At 40.4% G+C, this 24,320-nt stretch overlaps 1 protein-coding gene across 2 annotated transcripts in view; it reads right to left on the bottom strand.

The window, feature by feature from the left end:
• Positions 1-4,988: 4,988 nt before the first annotated feature.
• DTHD1 (death domain containing 1) overlaps positions 4,989-24,320 on the bottom strand; it is an 80,394-nt gene continuing 61,062 nt past the window's right edge. For both annotated transcript variants that reach the window (XM_082728954.1, XM_082728953.1), the window contains 2 exons: positions 11,498-11,555; positions 4,989-6,432 (listed from right to left, as the gene is read on the bottom strand). In XM_082728954.1, coding sequence (XP_082585080.1) covers positions 6,113-6,432; positions 11,498-11,555 — 378 coding nt within the window. In that variant the 3' untranslated portion in view covers positions 4,989-6,112. The remainder of the gene's footprint in view (positions 6,433-11,497; positions 11,556-24,320) is intronic.

Below are 24,320 nucleotides of genomic sequence, written 5' to 3' on the forward strand. Positions count from 1 at the left end.
GGTATCACTGTAACTCTAAGTTGCAGGTTGTCATCTGGAAAGTAAGGATAACAAAACAGAAACATGCATGGCGTGCCAGACAGAGGTCAAAGTAATAAGATTACATCAACGAACAATGGACAAGCTCTCTGACCCTTGGAGAGGTGCACAAAGCTGGGAGTTTACCAAAAGTCAATAGGAACCGTAATTGAAATGTAAATTATTTAGCACGTTAGGTCATAAATGCAGAGTGAAGGAAATTGGTCACATCAGCAGCAAAGGCCTGGGACAAGGGGCAAGCTGAGAATGTCAAAATGTCTGTCAAAGCGTCTGGACATGTCACAGAGGCATTCTCATGGCATTGAGTCCCAGAAGCCATGTTTGCTCAGCGAAAGGGGAAACGCACGCCTGCATGTCAGCCACTACTTTGACCTCACTCAGCATTTCTCTTTTCTTCCGAGCTATCACTGTTCTCTACCTTTCAGGGGCCTGAATTCGAACCTTCGACAAACTTCTCATTCTACAGCACAACTCTGGATTATAACTCAGAGGAAATTTCTCACTGAAAATATTTCTGAGCAAGTCATCAGAGAGTCATTGATCTTTCTCATAAACACTGACACCAGTTGGGGAATTTGAAGTTGGGCCCTCTTTTGCTGATGACGTGCTAAATTTCCTTGGGCTTATTCTGCCCCCTTTCTTTTATGCCCTGCTCCAAGCCAAAAGTGGATTGAAACAGTAGTTCTCAACACTCTCCCTTAAGGTCGATGGCACCCTATTCTAAAGTCCAGTGATAGCATTTCCATACTCTCCCAACACCCACCCCCTGACTGGAACCGTGTGGAAGGAATTTTGCTTCTCATATTTACTGGGGTGGGGGGGTGCTGTGTGCATTTGGTGGGCAGAGGTCAGGGGTGCTAAATGGTCTTCAGTGCATCACCAGGTTCAGGTTACTTAAAAAAATATTTTCCATTCAAAATGTCAATAACAGCACACCCCACAACAAACACTGGGTAGGAAAATAGAACTTTCCCCACAAAATTTAGATATTTTGAAAATTGGATTATGGTGCCTTCAAAGTCTATCTAACTTGTCTGCTACGAGGTTTCTATCTTACTCTAAAATACTGCAGAATGTACAATGTAATATTGTGTGTGTACATTTAAGCCACATTTTTTAGGAATAATCAATTGTAATCATGAATTTATGTTACAGATATAGTATGTATTTGATTAAGATAACTATGGCTTAACACCCTAAGTTTTGTTAATTAGAATAATAAATGTTATAAGCTTTTATTTGGGATATTTAGTGCTTAATAATTAGCAAAATGATGGTTATAATGGGTTTTCATTAGTGAAATTATGTTATTCAGATATGTAGATTGGTCTGAATGGTAGAAACATTCATACTCCTCTGTGGTATAAAACTATTTTTATTAAATTATTAATAATTGCTAAATAAATATCCTGTTTCGCAGCCACTACTTTGAAGGGTTGTTGATGTGCCTGATTAGCCAAATTGTGGCAAAGTAGCTCTAACCATCGGTGGCTACTCATAGCTACAAATAACCCAGTATTTGTGCATCGCCAGTCTTGTGTTTGGTAACTTTGCAGTATTTTCCTAAGCTGTCAGTCTCTTAAATAAGTCGAAGAGAACATTTAACCAACTGAGTTGGGACAAATATCAAAGAGGTCAACGTCACACTTTCCTCTCACCTCCTGCTCTTTTCCCCATTCCCATCCTTAAACTTCAAGACTATTTGTATCACTGATGTGAATTAGAAATGTTGCTTGGCAAAATATGAAGTAGGATAATGGGGAAACAGATATGTCCATTGCCTTTCTTTCTTCCCCTTCGCGTGGTGGCATCACGCTATGTTGGAAGCCGAGCCAACAGTCGACATTTGAATCCTGGCTCTGTCACTCACTTATGACCTCAGGCAAGGCTTTCAATGTCGGAACTCCAGTTTCCTCTCAGAAACCGGCGGCTCTGTACCTACCCCAAGGGGTAGTGGGAGTATTAAATAAGTCAGTGCTTGTAAAGGGCTGAGCATGAGGGGTCTGGTTCATTACAGCAGATAAACTAGGTGTTGATCTCATTCGCCGACTCTTTCTTTCTTTTTTTTTTTTTAAAGATTTTATTTATTTATTTGACAGAGAGAGATGACAAGTAGGCAGAGAGGCAGGCAGAGAGAGAGAGGAGGAAGCAGGCTCCCCGCTGAGCAGAGAGCTCCATGCAGGACTCCATCCCAGGACCCTGAGATCATGACCTGAGCTAAAGGCAGCGGCTTAACCCACTGAGCCACCCAGGCGCCCTCATTCGCTGACTCTTTCTTTACACAGAAAGCATATCCCCAGGGAACTGTCTCTTACTCATTTCTGTGCTTATAGTGTTGAACAGATTGCTAGAGCCAGAATTTGTGTTCAATAGATATCTATTGAATAAGTGAATTTAGCAATTCTTGCACTGGGATTTGGCTTTATTTTGACACTGTAAGCTCTCTGACAAGCTAGAAACTGTCCACATGTCTGATGTATTATTTCTCCTTCTGATCCTTTTAAAAATGGCAATGCCAATGGAATATATTCTATTGATTAGTAGAGAAATAACTGTAAAAAAATTAAGCCATATATTTTTTTTCAATTTTTTTCAACTGAAAACAATCCAGGTTTATCTTGCATGTAGAATTTCATGTTATGTGCCTCAAGTTAATTCCTTTTTGTGAATTCTTTAAAAATCCTGTTTTTCTAAGAATCTTCATAACCTGATGATTCGAATATAAAATGGCAATTGGCATTATAGAGCAAGAAGCTTTAAAATGCTTTCAGCAAGTAATCCCCATTTGAAAAATGTATCCTGATGAAATAACAATTCACATACTTGTGTAGAAAAATGGCCATTGCTGTATTATTTGTATGAAAAGAAAGAAGTCACCTGAGTCACCACAAAAGGGGAACATTTAAATTAATTATGATAAACAATCATTGAACTCTTGGGTTTATACCTGGAAGAAATAAATATATATGTTCACTAAAAGCCATGCACAGAATGTTCACAAAACGCTGTTCATGATAGCTCAAAATTGGAATCTACTAAAGTGTTCATCTGTAAATGGAACAGATATGCAATGTACTGTATATTCATATAATGGACTAGTGTGCATTAAGGAACTACTAAGGAGAAATAACAAAGTATTGCCACATGAAAAACATGGTTGGATTTTAACAGCATAAAGCTGAATATAAAAAAGCCAGGCATAAAAGAATATATACTGCTTCATTTTATGTTTTTAAATTTTCAAAAATTGCTAATACTAAAATGGCATGACTATGGAATGGGATATTCAGCAGCTATAAAAACATTTTAATATATTAGAAAATGTTCATAATTTAATGGACAGTAGTATTTAAAGCTGTATGCATAATATATAATCCCCATTCTGAAAAAAGTCACATATATATGTATACATGTATACATATTCATATATATATATGGCCATGAGAAGTATCAAAATCTTAATGCAAATCCTGATAATACTTGGAAAAATTAAAGGAGGCTTTATCTTAAAGGATGGGCAGGAGTGGGGGAGCCACAAGGTATCGATAGGGTGGCAATAAAGCTGTTGCTTCCCTTAGTCCTGAAGAGAGAAGAGGAGGAGCAGATCCCAAAATCCAGGAGACAGTTGCCTAGAAAGGAGAGGTGGCCTTTGGGTGAAAGATCCAGGCTGGTCCCAACGAATTTGAAGGGAGCAAGACAGGAATAATCTAAATCACTCTCCTCTCCTTGCCCGACTTCCTGCTGGGGCTTCCATTATCCAAACCCAACAAGAAGACAAAGGAACCGCTGATGTGGTCCATACAGGTCAGCTGACAGAGAGCAGGGGTGAGTGTGGCCCACTAACCCCATGAGGTACAGGATCCCTATCAGACCAATTCCTTTGATAACCTGAGTGAGTTAGTGCCCAAGAGATACCCCCCTTTTTTTTGTCTATAAACGCTTATATTATTTTACTGTTGCAGTAATATATGCCTGTGTTTTTTAAATTCTGGAAAGATGTGTCAGAGACTGTGTGTGTGTGTGTGTGTGTGAGAGAGAGAGAGAGAGAGAGAGATTGAGAAGGGATGAGCGCCTGTGAGGGTATATATGTGATGTATGTGAGTGGATTCCTGTGTGAGAAGAACGGGTATTTGCGAAAGTGAACAGGTAATACGTGTATTTTATTTATGTGTGTGCATGTCTGTGGAGGATGTATGTGAGTGAGCATATACCGAGGGGTGATTGTAAGTGTGTGTGAGAGGTAAGAGTGGGCTGTGTGCTCAGACATGTGTTGGTGACAATGTACGCATGCCCGTGAGGATGTACAGATGGACATGAGACTGTGTACGTGTAAGGGATAGTTAGATGTATTCAAGGGCGTTTGTGAGAGGTGTGTAGGAGGGTATGTGTACATTTGAGTGGAAGCGCCTAGGTGTGGGGGAGATGAAGACATGGACGGTGTGAGAAGACGTGCTTGAGCAAGGAGGTGCATGAGTGTGGCGGTATGTGTAAGGTGATTTATAGATAGTATGTTTGTGTGTATGAGTGTATATTTATACATCTATACACATAGCAATAGAAATATTTCCTTCTAGGAAAAAAAGAAAAACTGGAAGAAAATACCCCAAAATGTTCATAATAGTAATCTTGAGTGTTGGAACAAGGATCCTGGCTATGTCACTCACTTATGACCTTAGGCAAGGCAATCTTTGGAAACTCCTTTCCTCTCCTGTAAGTTGGAACAATGTACTACCTCATAGTGGAGTCAGGAGGATTCAATCAGTTCATGCTCGTAAAGGGCTAAAGGTAAAGTGTCTGGCTCACTCCAGGCGATAACTCTACTTCTCTGCTACTTTGTATTCAGAAAAACAATGAACATTTCAGTCTGTTTTCTTCATTCCAAGAGCACATGAAAAATATTGTACCTTTCTAGAAACATGTAAAAGTAATACATATCTTGATGACCAAAATGTGTCTTAATAGGAATATATTTGAAAATTGGAATCCTCTTTGTTCAATATGTAGCCAAATAGATATCTAAGACCTTGGTTAATTGGTAGAAGGAAATCTTGTCTTTGAAATTCAGGGCCACATGAGTGTTTAATTTTTCATGTGATTTCATTAAATTTTCTGGTATTCAGTAATCAAAATTAATACCACTGATGCTGACAAGCCAAGGCCGTGATGGTCTCACCTTAATGAAATGGTAATACGACTATAATAACCCATTCATATCACGTTGTTTTAGCTAATGCTGAAGTCCCAAAGTTTACACGCTAGACGTTAACAAGGATTATCAAAGATGAAGGGGCTTTTTTTCTTTCAGTTCTGTGTTTTTTACAGTATTTTTTAACGATGAACATATAGGGCTTATACAATAAGGTTTCTATGAAAACTGATTTAAAAGTACGTTGTTTTCCTACATTAAAACGCCCTAAATCCCTTCACTGGTCTTTCACTTTCTCTGCACTACCTCATTTTACTAATAATAAAATATGAGATTTTTCCCTACCCTGAGATTCTATTTTTTTTTAATAAAAGAAAATGTTGTGGCAGCAAATGGCCGATGTTACTCTATTTTTAATTTATTTCAAGCTTATTTGTTTCCTTACTGATTTACTATCATCAGCATCCGGTCTCTGCAACTCAATTTATTTGGTATTGTTAACTGCGGGTTCCACAGTATATGCATAACGTGAATTACTTGCTTGGAGTCCTGCATAACTGGTTTGCTTTTATGTAGATAACAATAAAAAAAGGGATTTTGTATATCATCTCTTTCCTTCCCACTTAGAAAACAACCTCTGCATTAAAATGGAAACACAGCAAACTCTATTACAAATGCTATTAAACTTGGCTGAACTCAAGACAGTAAGTCTTGCAGAAGGTACATCTCTGAGCCACGAAGGAGCCCTCAAACCCGAGAACGCTTTTTATGATCTGATTACTGCTCTTCCACTGTCTCAACTAGCACATCCATCAGAGTCTCAGCTCAAGCAACTTGACTTGGAAACTCGCTAGTAAGATGTTGACAGAAACCTCCTTCAAAGCAGCTATGGCCCTTCCCTAGGGCAAAAGAAAGAACGAGCGGGTGTCACTCGGCCGTGTCAAACCACTGCTGGGGCTCCGTGAACACCTTCTGTTCCCACTTGAATTTGAGCTCTTCGGCGAGATCCCTCCTGCCGATCTGGCAGAGGTGACGAGCCAGAAGGCGAACTTTATCGGTGGCTTTGGGGAGTGACTTTTTCCAGAAGCAAAGAAGCTCCTGGATCTGTTCTGTGAGGTCACCAGGGCTCTTGAGTCTGATGAGCTCAACGGTGCTGCGGCGAACCGGGAGGGACGAGGAGAGGCGCGCGGCGTTTTCTTCCGAGAGCTCCTCGGCCAGCCAGTGCAGCAGGTTATCCCACAGGGCACCTGCCGGCACACGCAGAACACGCGGCATCAGGACTCTTTGACCGCGGCAGTGCTGATCTCACCCTCCACACCTGCTCCCGGGAACGCTGAGGGCTCTCTGCTTCGGCCTCTGAACGGTGGAAAGATCTGGACCCACCCCCAGGGGACAAGTGAAAAACTTTGGATCCGTGGCATTTCTGGGGTCTTCGCCTGAAGGAACGACTGATTAACAAGGACTAGAAATGCTTCTCAGATTTTTAACTCCCCTGAGATCCAGGATGGTTCGTGAAATGAATTTTACACTCTACCCCAGATAGTCCAATTAAGTAAAACTAGGGTAGAAGTAAAATTGGGCATTTTAGGGGTGCCTGGGTGGCTCAGTGGGTTAAGCCTCTGCCTTCAGCCCACGTCATGATCTCAGGGTCCTGGGATGGAGCCCCACATAGGGCTCTCTCCTTGGTGGGGAGCCTGCTTCCCCCTCTTTCTCTGCCTACTTGTGATCTCTCTGTCTCTCTCTGTCAAATAAACAAATAAAATCTTTAAAAAAAATTGTGCATTTTAAACAAACTCTGAGATGATGCTAACACTGGGGTCCCCAACCATACTTTGAGTAGCACTATGTTAAAGGAGACTCCTGGGCTCAAAAAATGTTTTCTTAGTTAGTACTAATCTGATGCATAAATTGTAACCGCAACTACATAATGCTCTCACCACCAACCCCAAATATACACACACACAAAGTCACCAAGATTCAACCCAAAGAGCAGTTCTGTGGACAGTCCTTTAGACCAAAACATTTCCCCTGGCCTCTGGACCATTTACAGCCACAAACATCTCCTTTGAATGCATCCTGTATTTCAGTATACCTCTTCCCTTATCCTGTGACTTGTGTCTACCAACTAAACTCATGATGCCATTTTTCTGTTGTTTGGCTGTTAAAGTTTCTTTTTCATTGGGTAACTCTGAGCCATCACGCTCAGTCAAGCCCCTGAGCCTCCCATCCCCCTGCCTCTCTGCCCCAGCCTGCACCACTCTCCAGCTAACTCTTGCCTCGTCTGATGTGGAGCAAGAATTCTGCATCTGCCATCTTTGATTCCACGATTCCTTCTCCCTACCCATTCACAGAAATTGCACATAAATTTGTGAATCATGCCACTTTTCTAGGAAAGCTACTCAGGAAATAGAGTCCACACATCCTCAGGCTTCATTCTTCAAATCCCCATTCTGCTTCCACCCTGCACTATAGGCTCATGAATGAGGAGGCCTTCCTGTTCCCATCCACACCACCTCTCTCCTGCCATTGGCTGACGGCAGCATCAGTAACCCTATTGATACCCAGTCATACATCTGACCACATGGTTCCTTAATCTTGTCGACTTCAGTGACCTGTGCTGTGATTCCACATAAGAAACTGACTTTCACGGCCAATACTCATGTTTTATCTCCCTCCAAGGGATCAGTTTCTCAATATTATGGCTGACCTCTACTTCCTAAACTTCCACAGCTCTGCCCCTGTCACTTAATATGCTTCTTGCCCCTGTCATTGACACAGCGAGTCCTTGGATGCCCATCACTCATCTCTACTGAGTCTTGCCTCTTACTATCAGAAGCTCGGGCTGTTCCCCATGATCAGCTATGTACATCAACAACCGCCTTGCAGCCATCTTGGAATCTGTTGTCCGTTTTAGTTTTCATTGTTATTAATTTACCAACTGTCAATCCTGCTTTACTCACCCTGCATTCAACTACTGAGATCTCCAGGGTTATGAAACTATGCCAAATGTCATCAACTAGCCCTGTGTTCTGTATACCAGTCAAGCCTTTATAGCAGTGAACCCACCCATTAAAATTTTTTTTTTCCTAAATGCAATTTAAAATTTTCCCAGCAGTGACCAAAAACTTTTCCAGCATCTTTAAGCCCGAATCCCACTCACCTTCTGTTTCACTCAGCCAATGTCTGTTTCTCCTAATTCACCCAAATTCATTTGACGTGAGTTCTCTTAAAGCTCATTTTCATTTAGAAATCACCGTCTTACAGAATCTCACTCCTCCATGTTTGCCAGATTCCATTCCCTACAGTGTTCTTCTTTTTTTTTTTTTTTTTGTAAGATTTTATTTATTTGTCAGAGAGAGAGAGGGAGAGAGAGCAAGCACAAGCAGACGGAATGGCAGGCAGAGGCAGAGGGAGAAGCAGGCTCCCTGCCGAGCAAGGAGCCAGATGTGGGACTCGATCCCCGGACGCTGGGATCATGACCTGAGCCGAAGGCCGCCGCTTAACCAACTGAGCCACCCAGGCGTCCCCCCTACAGTGTTCTTCACCAAGTAATTTCCCTTCACACCTGTTCCTTCAGTCTCCTCCTTACCATGCTTCAAGCCTCCCCTTTCCTTGCTTCTGCTACTGTTTCAAGCCACCAGGCTTTCCCCATCTTCCCTTTAACCATAAGATATTTGTATGCCTAATGTAAACTCAGTGCCACAAGTTCATCATTTCGGCTCACTCCGCAAGCCCTTGTTTTACAGGTGATATGCTATCTGTTATAACCCTGTGGAATCCTCTTTCTGATCTTCCTAGTACCCTCCTGATTGTGACTCAGAGCTAACGACTCTCCGTCTGCAGCTTCTCTGATTTCCAGAAAGCATTTCGCTCCTTCCCCTGGGTTCTACGGCCTGTCCTGGTTCTCCTCCTCCCTCTCTGTCCCCTCTGTTGACTCTCATCCTCCTGATTCTGATGAATTACTACTTCCTCTCTCAGGCCTCTTTTTTCTCTGTCCTCTCCCCCCAATGAGTTTGTTCAGGTCATGCTCTCAGGGTCCTGGGATCAAGTCCTGTGGTGGACTCCCTGATCAGTGGGGACTCTGCTTCTCCTTTTCCTTCTACCCTTCCCTCCAACCCCACTTGTGCTCAGCCTTTCTCACATAAATAAAATCTTAAAAAAAAAAAAGAAAAGAAAAGAAAAGGAAAGGAATATCCCAGCTCGGCTATAACTTTATCTTTGGCTTTGTCTCCCTAAATCTTGGCGGGCATTTGCAATATCCATCTCCTAATTGTCTGTACCAGTATATATCACAGCCAATTCAAGCTACAGGTTTCTAAACTCAAAAATCAACTTTGCCCTTTTTCTAACTAGATTCTTCCTTCACCCTACGCACTTCTTAGTGAATGTGACCACTCTGCTGAGTGAGCTGAAACATGTTACATTATTCAAATTTCTCAATGCTTATTTCTTATCCCCACACCCATGTCCTAACTCTAAACCTACCTCAGATACTTCCCCTCCTTGCCAGCCTAACTGACAATCTCAGTCATGCTCCGCTTCTCTTTTCTGGGGTATCACAAACCAGGACTTTAACTCCTATCCCTGCTACCAGTTGCGACCCACTTCAGTCTTCTATACATTGAACAGTTTTCAAAGTCTCACCCATTCCTTGTTAGTAAGTTTCATAGCGGCTCCTCCTACTGTCTGAATGTCCTCTCTTGGCATTTAAAACTTCTCACAGTTTTGTCCTGCTCTGACCTCGCTTACCACCATCCTTCCTGCAGCGGCTTGGTTGTGAGAGACCTCACACCATCACAACCTAGGACTTCCTCTACACACAGGAGGGATGATTGCACTCTTGCGCTCTCCGCTGGTTGTTGGCAATGGCAAAGAGAGTGCTTTTCTGTAGACATCAAATTCTTCAAGAGGTAGCAACCCTACAAAACTTGCCAGGTTTTCAAATACTACAGCTGGGTTTTGTTTCCGTTTTCGGTTTTTGTTGTTGTTGTTGCTGCTGCTCAAGATTTTATTTGTTTAGTTGAGAGCAAAACAGAGTGAGCAGAAACAAGGGGAGGGGCTAAGGGAGAGGGAGAAGCAGACCCCCCCCACACACACATACATATCCATGCCCCACCCCCCACCTCCCGCACCAAGAAAGGAGCTGATGTCGGCTCCATCCCGGGACCCCAACACCATGACCTGAGCTGAAGCCAACACTGAACCAACTGAGCCATCCAGGTGTCCCACTACTGCTGTTTGTTGTTGTTGTTGTTGTTGTTGTTGTTGTTGTTGTTTCAGATTTGCTTTGCGGGGTTTTCTCAGTTTGGGCTTTGGTAGGTTTAATTGAGTTTTTCTACATCACCTGTTCTTTGTTTGAAATGGTTTTTATTGTTTCTGAGATGGGGTATAACACTAAGGTTTATGCCTATTCTCACATTTAATGTAATTGGGTAAAGCCTGCACATACAATCCATACAGATAACCCCTGAATGAAACTCTGTGCCATCAGTGGTGGCCCGACACTGTAGTCAAAGCAGACTCATTGGTATCTTTTGAAGACCAAGATCAAATAATAAATTATTTGAAGACCAATAATTATTTTGTGACCATTAACATTATGAAATGATTGTTTCAAAAGCTAAAATAGAATAAAAATGTCAAATTCTGGGGCACCTGGGTGGCTCAGTGAGATAAAGCCTCTGCCTTCGGCTCAGGTCATGATCCCAGGGTCCTGGGATTGAGCCCTACATCAGGCTTTCTGCTCGGCAGGGAGCCTGCTTCCTCCCTCTCTCTCTGCCTGCTTCTCTGCCTATTTGTGATCTCTGTCAAATAAATAAATAAAATCTTTTAAAAAAATGTCAGATACTACCTTGAAGTCCACATCATTGTTATATAATGGAATTATGTATACCCACAATCAACTATTAAATGTTTCTTTTTTTGTGATTTCATACCAACATACCTCTATTTAAAAGCTATTGGCCTTGAATGTAGAGTTGAAGTGACCACACTTAGATCCATGAATTAATTGTCAACATTTCAGAACAAACTGTAGTTGTTTATTTACCAAATCAAGCAATTAATATTATCTTAGCAGGGCTCATATTTCTTAGAGATTTTAACAATTTTAATTACACCCATATTTGAGAATATTTTGGTTTATATGTGTATGATTTCCAAAGGAAAACTCATTTATTAGGCTGATGAATGTAATTATTCGTTAATTGCAAAGTCACTCTCTCCACCCTTTTTTTTACACAATCCACATAGTATAAAATATAAGAGGAAAAACAATGCCCCTGTAAGGAGGACTAAGCAAATATTTCTTACCTACAGGATCAGTAGAAATTATTTTGGTACTCTGTGGGCGGTTGATCAATTTTTTATGCTATGGGAGAAAAAGGACACAGAATAAGCAGAAGAATTCATTAATTTGTGAACAGGCTACAAGTAAAAATCCATCTGAACCTCACCCCTATTTGAAAGAAGTACTGAATTGCACACCTTGCAAAAGTAGATTGTATATTTGTGTATGCATGCTTGGCAATTGCTTTTCCTAAGATAAGGCAAAATATATTAACCCAAATCTTTCAGCGAATTTAAATTTAAGACTACACGTTTAAATATTAGCATAGCAGTCATGTTAACTCAGAATAAATATTTTCCAGCTAAAATTTGAAACTGTGAAAACCAACGAACATAAGAGCAAGCTACCTGTATGCAGCAAAGGCACTATTTTATAAAAGCCCTGATGGGGAAGGCAACTTGCCCCAGCACTCAGCACAAGTCCTGAGTTCTCTATCAATAATTTTCAAGAATGAATGAGTGAGTCAATGTGCATACATCATGCCAAAAATAATCATGTTTTTGTGCAGATATTATTTTAAAGCCAGTATTTTGTCAAGAGTATTCAAATATATAATCATTACTTTATTTATTATAATTTATTTATCTCTCTGGTCTCAGCTCTGAAATGTGATTTATTGAAAGAAAAAATCTCAAAAACCTGTATACAAATGTTCATAAGAGCTTTGTTTGTAACAGCCCCAAAATGGAAACAATTCACAATTCCTGGAGTAGTGAATGGTTAAACAAACTATGGGACATTCACACTATGGGGTGCTCTTCAGTAATAAAAGGGACCAATCACTGATACGAGCAACAATTTCCTTGGTCCTCTCCCCAATGGTTGAGTGAAAAACTCCAGTCTTAAAAGATCTTATATTCTATGATTCCATCTATATCACATTCTTGGAATTACAGAATTATAGAGATGGAGAATAGATTAGAAATTGCCAGGAGTTATGGATGCTGGGAGATGACCATAAAGCATCAGATAAATAAATCAGTATAAAATTATAAAAATGATAAAATGATTAAAAAAAATCAACTATGTGCTTAAACCTCACAAAAAGAGAGGGAGAGAGAGAGAGAAATAGCAATTTAAGCAAGTAGCACAAGGGAGATCTTTGTGGTGATAAAATAGTTCTGTATCTTGAATGCAAGGGTTACACAATCTATACATAAGATAAAATGGCCTAGAACTATATACACACATTATATCCATGTCAACTTTTTGGTTTTGATGTTGTGGTGTAGTTATGTAAAATGTAACCGCTAAGGAGAATGTGGTAAAGGTTACCTCAGACCTCTCTGTACTCTATTTTCCAACTTCCTAGGAATCCATAATTATTTCAATAAAACCCTTTTTCTCCCCCATAGAGTAAGTTTAAATACCTTTTAATTTTTGGAAAGTTTTGGAAAATACAGATAATCCTGAAGGAAAAAATACCTTCTACAGATAATTTTCCAAATTTCAGGTAGGTTTTTAAAAGGTTGCCTACGAAACCTGACATAGATTTCCACGTATGCACATGCACTTGTGACAGAAAATGCTACAGTAGTAATTTACAGTGGAAACAATTTTGCATGTATGCACTGTAAAGAATATTTCAGTGATCCTACTTAAGGTACTGCTGTGAACAATAAAGTTGTTGAGGAGCTAATAGTTCTCATTAATATTGTCCAGATGGTCAAAATAATACACACATAAAAGCATATGAACTAATATATTAGAATCCATACAGAATTTCAGAAAATTAAGACTGGTAATCAAAGTTAATTTTTTAAAATATTTTATTTATTTATTTGAGAAGAGAGAGAGAAAGCACACAATGGAGAGGCAGGAGAGGGAGACTCTCCACTGAACAGGGAGCCTGACAGGGAACTCAATCCAGAACCCCAAGATCATGACCTGAGCTGAAGGCAAGCACTTCACCCATTGAGACACCCTGGTGCTCCTCAAAGTTAATTTTTTTTTTTTAAAGATTTTATTTGTTTATTTGACAGAGAGAGATCACAAGTAGGCAGAGAGAGAGAGAGGAGGAGGAAGCAGGCTCCCTGCTGAGCAGAGAGCCCGATGGGACTCGATTCCAGGACCCTGAGATCATGACCTGAGCCAAAGGCAGCGGCTTAACCCACTGAGCCACCCAGGCGCCCCTCAAAGTTAATTTTTTTTAAGATTTTATTTATTTATTTGATAGAGAGAGAGAGACAGCGAGAGAGGGACCACAGCAGGGGGAGCAGCTGGCAGAGCGAGAAGCAGGCTCCCCACTGAGCAGGGAACCGATGCAGGACTCAATCCCAGGACCTAGGGATCATGACCTGAGCTAAAGATAGATGCTTAAGGACTGAGCCACCCAGGCTTCCTTCAAAGTTAATTTTTAAGGACAATGTATTCATACAATATTTAATGACACCAATTTTTATTGTGAAAAAGTCATTAGCTATAAATGCCTCACTCCTATAAGAATTTCTCAAGCACAAATGCCTCTACCATTTAAGATAAGAGGTGAAATTTTTCTTACATTTGAATATTTTCCTCTCTAAACTATCAAATTGCCAAGTGCCTGATCAAAGATAGTCCTCACATAAGCTTCAATACTTTTCAAAATAAAAACTCCTTTTAAATCCTTGCTTCATAACAATGATACAAGAATAATCTGAGTGTGTTACCCTAACATGTAGCTCACTGGTGGTTCATAGGGAGATTTCAGTCTAAGTGGCTAAATCTGAATGTCGTATTCTGTAGATATTCCTGTCATAGACATCACATAAACATGTTTATACATTTTCTATTAAGAAGTTTTAATGAGGGGAAACAAGGAACTAAAATAAGAACCACAAAGGTTCAAGTATATTAATACTGTGGAATTGCAAAGTAAATACATGTAAGTTTTTAAAAATCAATTATGTGCTTAAACCTAAGCAAGTGAAGGAGAGTCTGTCTTTCCCATCAAAGGGCACATGGCCTGGATTGAGCCTGAGACAAAAGACACTGTGTTTCTTTTTTGTATAAATAATTTCCCCCTCAGTCCTTCTTTCTTCAAAAATGTCTCATAGAGTATGATTCTAGTGTTTAAGAACATGCACTTTTTCAAATACATGAAAATTCAAGCCCAGTTCTTCTGACACCGACCATAGATGTAGTGAGTTGGAGCAGCATGGAAATCTCTGCCTCTTAGACTTTTAGCCTTGAAGGCACTATGCTGGTCTCCCACTTGGCCTCTTCATCAGGGATGTTGAGTGCTCCCTTTCCCTCCTTTTTCTTCCTTTTTTTTTTTTGCACATGATTTTTGTCTGCACTATTTTTGCCTTGCACATCATCTTTCAAATCCCACTAGTTCTCAAGGTCAGCTCCAGGAAGAACAGGGAAGCTTCTGCTTGTCCTATGTCCCTCCCACAGATTTCCAGATTCGCAGTGGGGTGTTTGGCTTCCTGGATGCCTCCTTGGTGGCCCTGACTCTAATTGTGTCCTACTTCTCTCTTCCCTCTCTTCCCTGTTCTAATCCAAAGGAATCATTCTGTTGCTTCTTCTCAGCTTCTACTATTTGGTAAAGGAATGTTCTCTATTCTAAGAGTGCCTGCTTTTATATTAATAGTGTGTATTTTATTTTGCTGAATACAATTTCTTAAATGCCATGTTCGAAATGTCATTACTCAGGGAGATTGTTGGCAAAATCTAAACCTGGCTCCCTACTGCTCTATAAAACACACCTACCCTGTAAAAGAGTGTAGTGGGGTGTAAGTAGCAGCTTTCCCTTCACCATTAGCCTCGAAAAGGCATCAGTATAAAATGATAAGTAATTCAGATACATACAACTGTGTCTTATTTATACTGCTACATGCAGTGCAGGTCTCATTAACTTAAAACTGGTTAAAAAAAAAAAAATTGGAAGCCAAGAAATCCATTCACACCTGAAATGGTATTGTGTCTTGAGTTTTATAGGCCACTGTTGTTAAGACTCCTTCAATTATTAATCTTTCCATGTTGCCTAAATACAACCCTCTTACTGAATTCTTAAAACCAAGCAAACCATTTTTCTTAAATTTTATTTATTTATTGGACAAAGAGAGAGATTATAAGTAGGCAGAGAGGCAGGCAGAGAGAGAGGAAGAAGCAGGCTCCCCGCTGAGCAAAGAGCCCGATGTGGGGCTCAATCCCAGCACCCTGGGGTCATGACCTGAGCCGAAGGCAGAGGCTTAACCCACTGATCCACCCAGGCATCTCAAGCAAACCATTTTTTAGTTGAGCTCATATATGTAGCATCCTGATCTTTTTTGTGCAACCCCCCAAAAAAACAGGACTTGAGCATATTTATTATTTTACTCAACATTATTTCCCAAGGCACCTTCAAAAGTTTCCCTTCATTATGCTTTTTACCACTCTAAGAACCTGCTATGAACCTCTATTTATTATAAACCTCTATTTATTAGATTGGAATGTCTTTGAGAGCCAAAAAACATCTTGTTCCTATATTAATTCTTTACAGTGCTAGAAATGGCATTATACACATAGGGTAGTATAAACTGTTTATATGACGTTATCTTCTCTTGACGTGAATGATCTCCTACAAATCCTACCATATTTTTAAGGCAGCTGTCATATTTCACTTCTTTTATCAACTTCTCTAGTCCCTGCTTTCATATTTAGGAATTAGGTACTATCACTTAATTTATCTTTTAACATAATGTTGTCTTGTGTTGTTGCTAATACCATTCATATATGTCTGTTTTCTTTCCCCAGTTTGGCTTTCAGCACTCTAATGTATCCTTTTCCTTTTTCAAGCAAATGAATAGCTTTGTTAATATGGCAACCTTTTTTCCCTTCCTAGTAAGGTTTTGGCCCCAAATACTTATCAGTTCTGCTATGTAAATGAACTTAAGGCTGGACTACTCACAGAACGTTGAAGATACCTATTCCCTATTCAGTGTAGGGTCCAAAGTAGACAGTCCTCACTTTTCTTCCCCAACCCTCAACAGCCTTTGTAAATATCTCTTTCATCCTATGTCCAGAATCCCTGAAATGCATCAGGGGATTCCATCACCCTGTATAGAATATGAAGATCGTGTCTTCTGTTCTAGGTTCCATGTAAAACAAAGCTGAGTTAGGTTCTCCAAGCAAGTGGACCAAACGGTTATGTCAGTTAATGTGTCACTGAAATACAAATTTTGTACAAAACATATCTCTCCTCCTTTGGCCTCACCCAGAAATTAAAGTCTCAAAATATAGGCAATACCATTCTCTGCTCCTTCGGATTCATCCATCCTCGCCCTATCAGCCCCATTCACATCGCCAGCTGTTGTCTGTCCCTCGTTCAGCTTCGTTAGCCCTTGCTGCGTGGGGCTGTCTTCTAGCAGCCACGTAGCTCCTTCAGCACCTCCAGAGCTGGAGAAACCCAATTCTGAGTCTTACAAGTCACACCCAGACCCAAAGTTCTGGGGGAGCTATCCGGTCACACACAAAAGGGCAAAGCACCTCGACATTTAGAAATAACCGAAGTCTAGGTACCTGTGCAACTCCTGCATGAGTTTACAGTCGAGGCCTTCATTCTCTTGTGTGAGAACATTTTCAAAAAAGACCAAAAAAAAAAAAGTTACCTCCCCAAACAAACATTTAACAATCCAAATTCATACTGAAGTCATCAACCACAGACCAACCGTTATAGAACCGTAGTATAAGTGAGAGGATAACATGTAGACAGAGAAGAGAAAAAAGGAGAGAAAGAAGAAGAAAACACAAAAGGCTCTATACTTCCAGCGTCTCTATGGTGTCTGTCAATCTCCATCATTTGACCAGAAACCACCGGCTGGAAACTTCTGATCCTCCAAGATGACTTATTTGCTTTTCTCTATCTCCTAGACTAGGTTAATCAATGCCTCCCTGCCATCTTTAGAATCTCTTGGGCCTTCTCTTTGGCCTTCTTCACATTATTTGGTCACTCCTGCACTCTGTCTTTTGGATTCTAAAAATGATCCAGGGTGCTTTCCTCGAGGCCTTTATATGGTTTTTATTTGGATGAGCAGACTGTCCATTTTCCACAGCGGCCTCCTATTCTCCATATAAGCTCTTGCTTGCACGTGAGAGCAAATTGGAATGTCCTCCTGCATCTTGCTGATGATTGGAAGCAGGAATTGCTTGAAATCTTCCTCAATGAGGTCTGGTAGTTTGGACTGGCTTAATGGTTTGATGATGATCAAGGGCTGCCTTTTTCCTGCTACCCCAGAACTATAGTATCAATGTGAGCAGAGAAGCAGCAGCATAACGGAGACCCAGCTGTCAACCAGAGCTCTGCATGTTGAGGCCCCTTTCAAGACATGACTGTGCCTTTGTTTGTTTTTTATTTTTTATACAAAAATTTTAAGATTGTTTGTTTGATAGGGAGAGACAGGGAGAGAAAGGGAACACAAAAAGGGGGAGATGCAAGTTTCCTCGCTGAGCAGGGAACCCAATGCATGGCTCAATCCCAGGACCCTGGAATCATGATCAGAGCCAAACGCAGACATTCAACCAACTGAGCCAACCAGGCATTCTAGTGCCTCTTTTTAAATAAATCTTTAGGCCACGATGGAGGATGGAGGTGCTTCTGCCCAGGGTGCAAGGTCAGAAAACCAAAACTTAATTAATTTTTGTGTCCCTGTAAATGCTCTGCTGAGCAGAAATCCAGTATATTCATCCAGCCAGTCCTCAAAGGCCAGGGCAACTTTGGGCCTCTCACTTCAAACAAGAGCAACTATGTGACCACAGACAATCAGATGTTTTCCATTTGTCTCTTCCTTGTTCTTTAGTCATCCTATAAAAACTTCTTTCCTTCTACCACATTTTTTTAGGTTTTTATTTATTTGACACAGAGAGTGAGATCATAAGTAGGCAGAGAGGGAGGCAGAGAGAGGAGGAAGCAGGCTCCCCGCTGAGTAGAGAGCCCGATGCGGGGCTCGATCCCAGGACCCTGAGATCATGACCTGAGCAGAAGGCAGAGATACTTAACACATGGAGTCACCCAGGCGCTCCCTGCTTCCACCCCATTTTTGTAGATCTCTGACACTGTCTACTTCATGATGTATTGAATAAAGTTTACATCACCTCAATTGTCTTCTTTAATCATTTTTAATACCTCTTTATGGACTTGCTGCTCATAAAAACTATTATATTCTTTTCTGTATCTTCTTTTATATCAGTACTTATATTTATCAAACAGTTGCCACACCATACCTCAATAAATATGTCATAACCATGAGGACCCTCTGTAAACAAGCATAAGGATTTTTATCATCATAAATTTGAGGTCTGCAGTTTCTGTGGGGACTGGGCTGCTCTGCAATGTTTTTGTGTATCCCTGAAGATTCTTTTCACTTTCCCTTCAGTGGATAGTTCAAAACTTCACTACTCTTTGCAAGACCTATACCTTGCTCCTAACTACCACTCTCTTGACAAAGGGGTTTTATTTTCTCCTCACTGAGAAAGTAAAGCAGTAGTTCTCAAACCTTAGGGTTCATGTAAATTAATCTGAAATAAAAGAAAAAAAAAAAAACTAAGCTCACAGCTTGATTAAAACAAAAACAAAAACAAAACAAAAACAAAAGCTCACAGATTGATTCACTTGGCCTCAGACAAGGCCATATTCACACCAAGCCAACTGGGTGACTCTGATATTGAAGTATGGTGGCAAGAAAAACATTATTTAGGATCTACACTGGTTATCAACCTGGATCCCAAATGGATCCTACCAAGTGCATAGAAAAATGAAAGAACTATCTTTGTTCAAAACATGACAAAGTTTTCTAATACCAGGACCAAAGTGAAATTTGGCTTGCTTCTTACATACCTAACACTGTAGTAAGACAGTACTCATAATCACGGCTAATCCATAAATTACCTCCCAGGGGTCACACAGATGACTTGGCTCTGGTGCCTACCTCCTCCTCCAGAAACTCTAGCTTCTGGCACAGTCCTTTCCAAGTGCTCCGAGCAGTCTCACAGGCTTTCCTCTGAGCAGCCACACTGTTCTGCTACGTACCCCTCAGTGTTCAGCCAGGGAACGCAGCCACCAGCACTCCTTTTGTAGGCACAACAGTTTCCCTTCCTGGGGCTTCCATGGGCAGTGCCATGTACTGTGCCATGATGGTTTCTACGCATATGGCACTTTTGTTCCGGAGGTGTCATATAAGCACAGTTGTCCCGCACCAGGGGTCCGCTGTGGGTTTGTTCTGCAACTCTGCCGTCGTTCTGACACATCCTGACTGGCTCCACACGGAGCTCATGGTTGTTCCTAGGTTCTTCCAACAGGAAGCCATTCTCCACTAGTGGCCGCCCTAAATCCTCCTGGTAGGTAGGGCCTGTGGTAAAGTGTGACAGAAAGAAGAAAGTGGCTCCCTACCCATCCATCCTGTTACATGACAGTAATGTTGTTTGTGCCCTGATGTGTCACAGAGTTTAGTGAATGAGGTCTTCCATTTTTAAATTAAAAACTTTCTCTTTAGGACACAATCATGCATCTGAGGGCCTAAACTGAGAAATAGATTTCTCTAATAACTATGGCACTCTATTTTGATAGCTTCTGATGCTTCAAATACATATTAATATGTTGTGTATTTAAAATAGAATATCTAATATATATTTATACATATTTAATAAAATATATTTATTTGCTTAATATACAGTTGACCCTTGAATGATTTTTTTTCGATAAATACAACACAGCACACTAAATGTATTTTCTTTTATTAATAATTTTCCAAATAACATTTGCCTTTCTCTAGCTCCCTTCATTGTAAGAATATAGTATTAATCCATATAACATATAAAATATGTGTTAATCAACTGTTTATATTAGCAGTTGATTATCCAATCAATAATAAGTGATTAGCAGTTAAGTTCTGAGGGAGTCAAAAGTTACATGTGGATTCTCAGCTGTGCAGGGCCAATACCCCTGGTCCCCACATTGTTCAAGGGGCTGTACATAAATACGTATGTGTATATACACATATACATATAAATATATTTATATAAATATGTATGTGTGGTCTTAAGCAAATCCACCCTGACCCCTGCAAATAGAATTCTGTCTGGCCGTATCGCATTTATTCAGTTATTTCAGAACCTGTAAACACAGGTTAATTTCTTACCCAGAACGTACCTCAACTTTCATATAAATAATCTTCTAGGCTGATAGACTCTCAGCAACCTTTTGTCAGGCAAGTCTGGAACTCTCAGAATTGATCCTGCTTCATAGTTACTTACAAATTCTTTTTTTTTCCCTTGGTTGTCTCATCTATCTTTGCCAAAAATATGGTGAGGAAAATGAAGGAGCTCTTACTGATTTCCTTTCTGATAGTGGGGATAGCAAGGTTCAAGAGGGGTTGGGGTCTCATGGCTGGGACCTCCGAGAGAGTGAATGGAGGGTTGAACCTGGCTGTGATTAACTCTAAAGCTGGCACTTTCTTTCCCTAGTACAAGGCTACCTGAGCATGCAGGCCCTGGGGAACGTCTGTGCTTAAACCCCACTCTGTCAATTGTTGGTTCCTGAGAGTCTTTTTGTGCCTCAGTTTGTGCCTTAAATTTGCTATCATTATCATATGTACTTCTTAGGTGTGTAGTGAGCTTTAAGTGAAATAAAATAATGCACTTCCGTTGAAATAAAATGAAATAACTTAGTTGAGTTCCTTGCACACCGTGGGTACTCAACCAAAGCCACTTGCTTTGGGCCAAAGCTGTCTTACAGAACTAGAGTCTCACATGGCATGCAGAAAGGCTTTATAAATCTCCCAAAGTCTAACGCATAGATGACTGTCCAAAGTTCCATTTGTTACTAAAGTGAATCCTATAAGTATAGTAAAGCAGGGCATGATCTGAGTGTTATCTTGACACAAAAATACAGACCTTCCCTTTCCTGGTGGCCTCACAGTCAAACTGGGCTCAGGCACTGCTGACTATCTAGTCTCTGACAGAGCTTAGAAAGAAAGGTAATGTTTCCATCTCGGCCAGGATTCACCCTCGTTATATTGAGATTTCAGGATGCTTAGGGTGGTGCCAGTGTTAATTAAGTTAACCTCACTCTAGAAACATGTGCAGGAAAACAAGAATGAGAAACAAGGCAGTGCAAACAACTGCCTGGACTGTTGCCTTTAGGGATGATTTGTGTGATAAACGTAAGTCATCATTGTGTATGAGGACTAACTTGCATCAAACGAGGGAGTTCAGCAAAGATGATGGGGAGACATTCCTGCAGAGACCACCATAATAATTCACAAAACTTAATATAAAAGTAAAAAAAAAAGGGTGGGACTCAAACAATTATAAATCCTTCCCGTTATTTCACACATACTTTGAAGCAGTAAGTGGAAACAGTGACATAATATGATATTTTTGAATCCCATAGGAATATCCTATTTGGGGGCACCTGGGTGGTTCGCCCACTGAGTGTCTGATTCTAGGGTTCGGCTCACGTTATGATCTCAGGGTCGTGAGATTGAGCCTCACCTCAGACTCCGTGCTCAGCACAGAATTTGCTTGTCCCTCTCCCTCTGCTTCTCCTCCTGCTCTCTCTTTCTCTCTCTCAAATAAATTAATAAAATTTTTTTTTTAAAAAAAAGGAATATCCTATTTTAAATTGCAACAGATTCTAATTCTAAAAGCACCCACAATAATACTATTGCTATGGGCAGATATAGAAATAATAAGTAGAGGTTTTCTCTTTAATTTCTACCTGTTTGCTAGTTTTGGGATCTCTACTAGAGAACCAGTTTTTATGTTAAGAAACATGAAAACTTTCTGACCCTTGAAGCACCATTTAACACAGGTGCCACCTGGACTGCAGATCAATGTCAGTGAAATATAACAAACAAAAATGCCATACTGATGTTATTATTTCTTATTTACTCTATGGCACTTCGGTATAAAGAGACCTCCACGAGTTCACTATTATGATATCTTGTGGTGACAACTTCTCCATCCAGTCCTAACTCCCACATCCTTCCTACCTCCACATACCTGCAGATTTTTCTAGTAAATGAGTTATTTATTTTGTAGCCAGAAGATATCCAAGTGAAAGTGGATGAATCATAATGCACCAAGAAAGTATATATAATTAGAATATTTATGTGTATCTTTAGCATAGATTTTACCAGAAGCCTTTAAGATACCCCTAACTAAATGCTGGCATTCACTGTTTAGTCGTACTCTGTTCTTAATCTTGCAGAGAGGCGTCTGCAACTAAGTAATTACTGCCATTTGCTTAACTTCAGTTCATTTATTGCATCATAGTAGGAAATTGTATATTCTCTATCTATCTAATGCACAGTGTCTATGGAATTCTTAATGGCTTTTCATTGTAAATAAGTTAGATAGAATATTGATCAAAGAAGTAATCTGGTACAAATGATTAATGTTAGCATAAAAATTCATGTGGCAGTTATGGGTGTAACATTAACACCAAATCAAACCTGATCTAGTATTGATGTAGAGTGAGGGCATACTGGTGTGAAGAACTCGGCTAGACTTCTGGTTTCCAGTCAAGCATGTAAGAAGCTGGAAGTTGCCACTCTGTCCTAGTAAGTAAAAAACGCTGAACAAACTGAAAAATCAACAACTCTTTTTAGATCCATCAGATAAGTGAGGTCACAGGGAGGACCTCTGTCCCTGAAACTGAAGACTGACAGGTGAATACAGAGAATCACAACTTACCAGAGCAGAAACCCAGGAGCAGAAACTGCCTCCGGATCCAGTGCCTAGTAAGGAAAACTGAACTATAATTGACAAATTGCTGGAGACTTAATGAGGACACATCTAAGAGTTAAAAAAACTTTGGGGTGACCCAGTCAAGGGGGACTTACACACGTTTGTGAATTTTACTTCCATGAACCTCAAGCAGGTTGTCACAGTGAAAGCTAAGAAAAATTCCCCCTGCTCTCAACAGGGAGAAGGGAAAAAGAGCCATTTTTAAATACACCAGAGAGTTCTGTTCTTCTTAACAAAGTCTGAGCTTGGTAGAAACTGTATAACCAGAACCTAATCTGCTGGGGTTTTGTTAGAGTCTAACTGACTGGGGAGGGAAGGGAAAGGCCCAACTCCAGTTCTCTCTGACATTCTACATGGGGGAAGCCACCTCTAGTCATCCCATTCCCCAGGCTGGGGAGGATACAAGGGATACTGAAGGATGCATGTGAAGTTCATAGCCCAGAAGAACAAGATCACTGAATACAGAGGCCTCATCATAAGACTATAGAACACCTCTCTTCACCCAAACCTTACACTACGTTACTCAAGGCCTATTTGTAGTAGTTCCTTTTGCCCAGTACATTGTGTTCAGTTATCATGAAAAAAAATGACAAGACATACTAAAAAACAAAAAGACAATTTCAGGAAACAGAGCAAGCATCAGCACCAGACTCAGATATGGCAAGGATGTTAGAACCAGCAGACCAAAAATTTTAAAAAACTGGGATTAATATGCTAAGGGCATTAATACACTAAGGGCATTAATATGTTAAGGACATTACATAAGAGCAGATGGGCAATGTAATCAGAGAGGTGGAAATTCTGAAGAAGAACCAAAAAGAGATGTTAGAATTCCAAAACATTGGACGCCTGGGTGGGTCAGAGGGTTGCCACTGCCTTCAGTTCAGGTCATGATCTCAGGGTCCTGGGATCGAGGCCCGCATCGGGCTCTCTGCTCAGCAGGGAGCCTGCTTCCTCCTCTCTCTCTCTCTCTGCCTGCCTCTCTGCCTACTTGTGATCTCTCTCTGTCAGATAAATCAATAAAATCTTTTAAAAAAAGAATTCCAAAACACTGTAACAGAGATGAAGAATACCTTT

This window comes from Mustela nivalis (genome assembly GCF_964662115.1).
Source record: "Mustela nivalis genome assembly, chromosome: 4".
NCBI lineage: Eukaryota > Metazoa > Chordata > Mammalia > Carnivora > Mustelidae > Mustela > Mustela nivalis.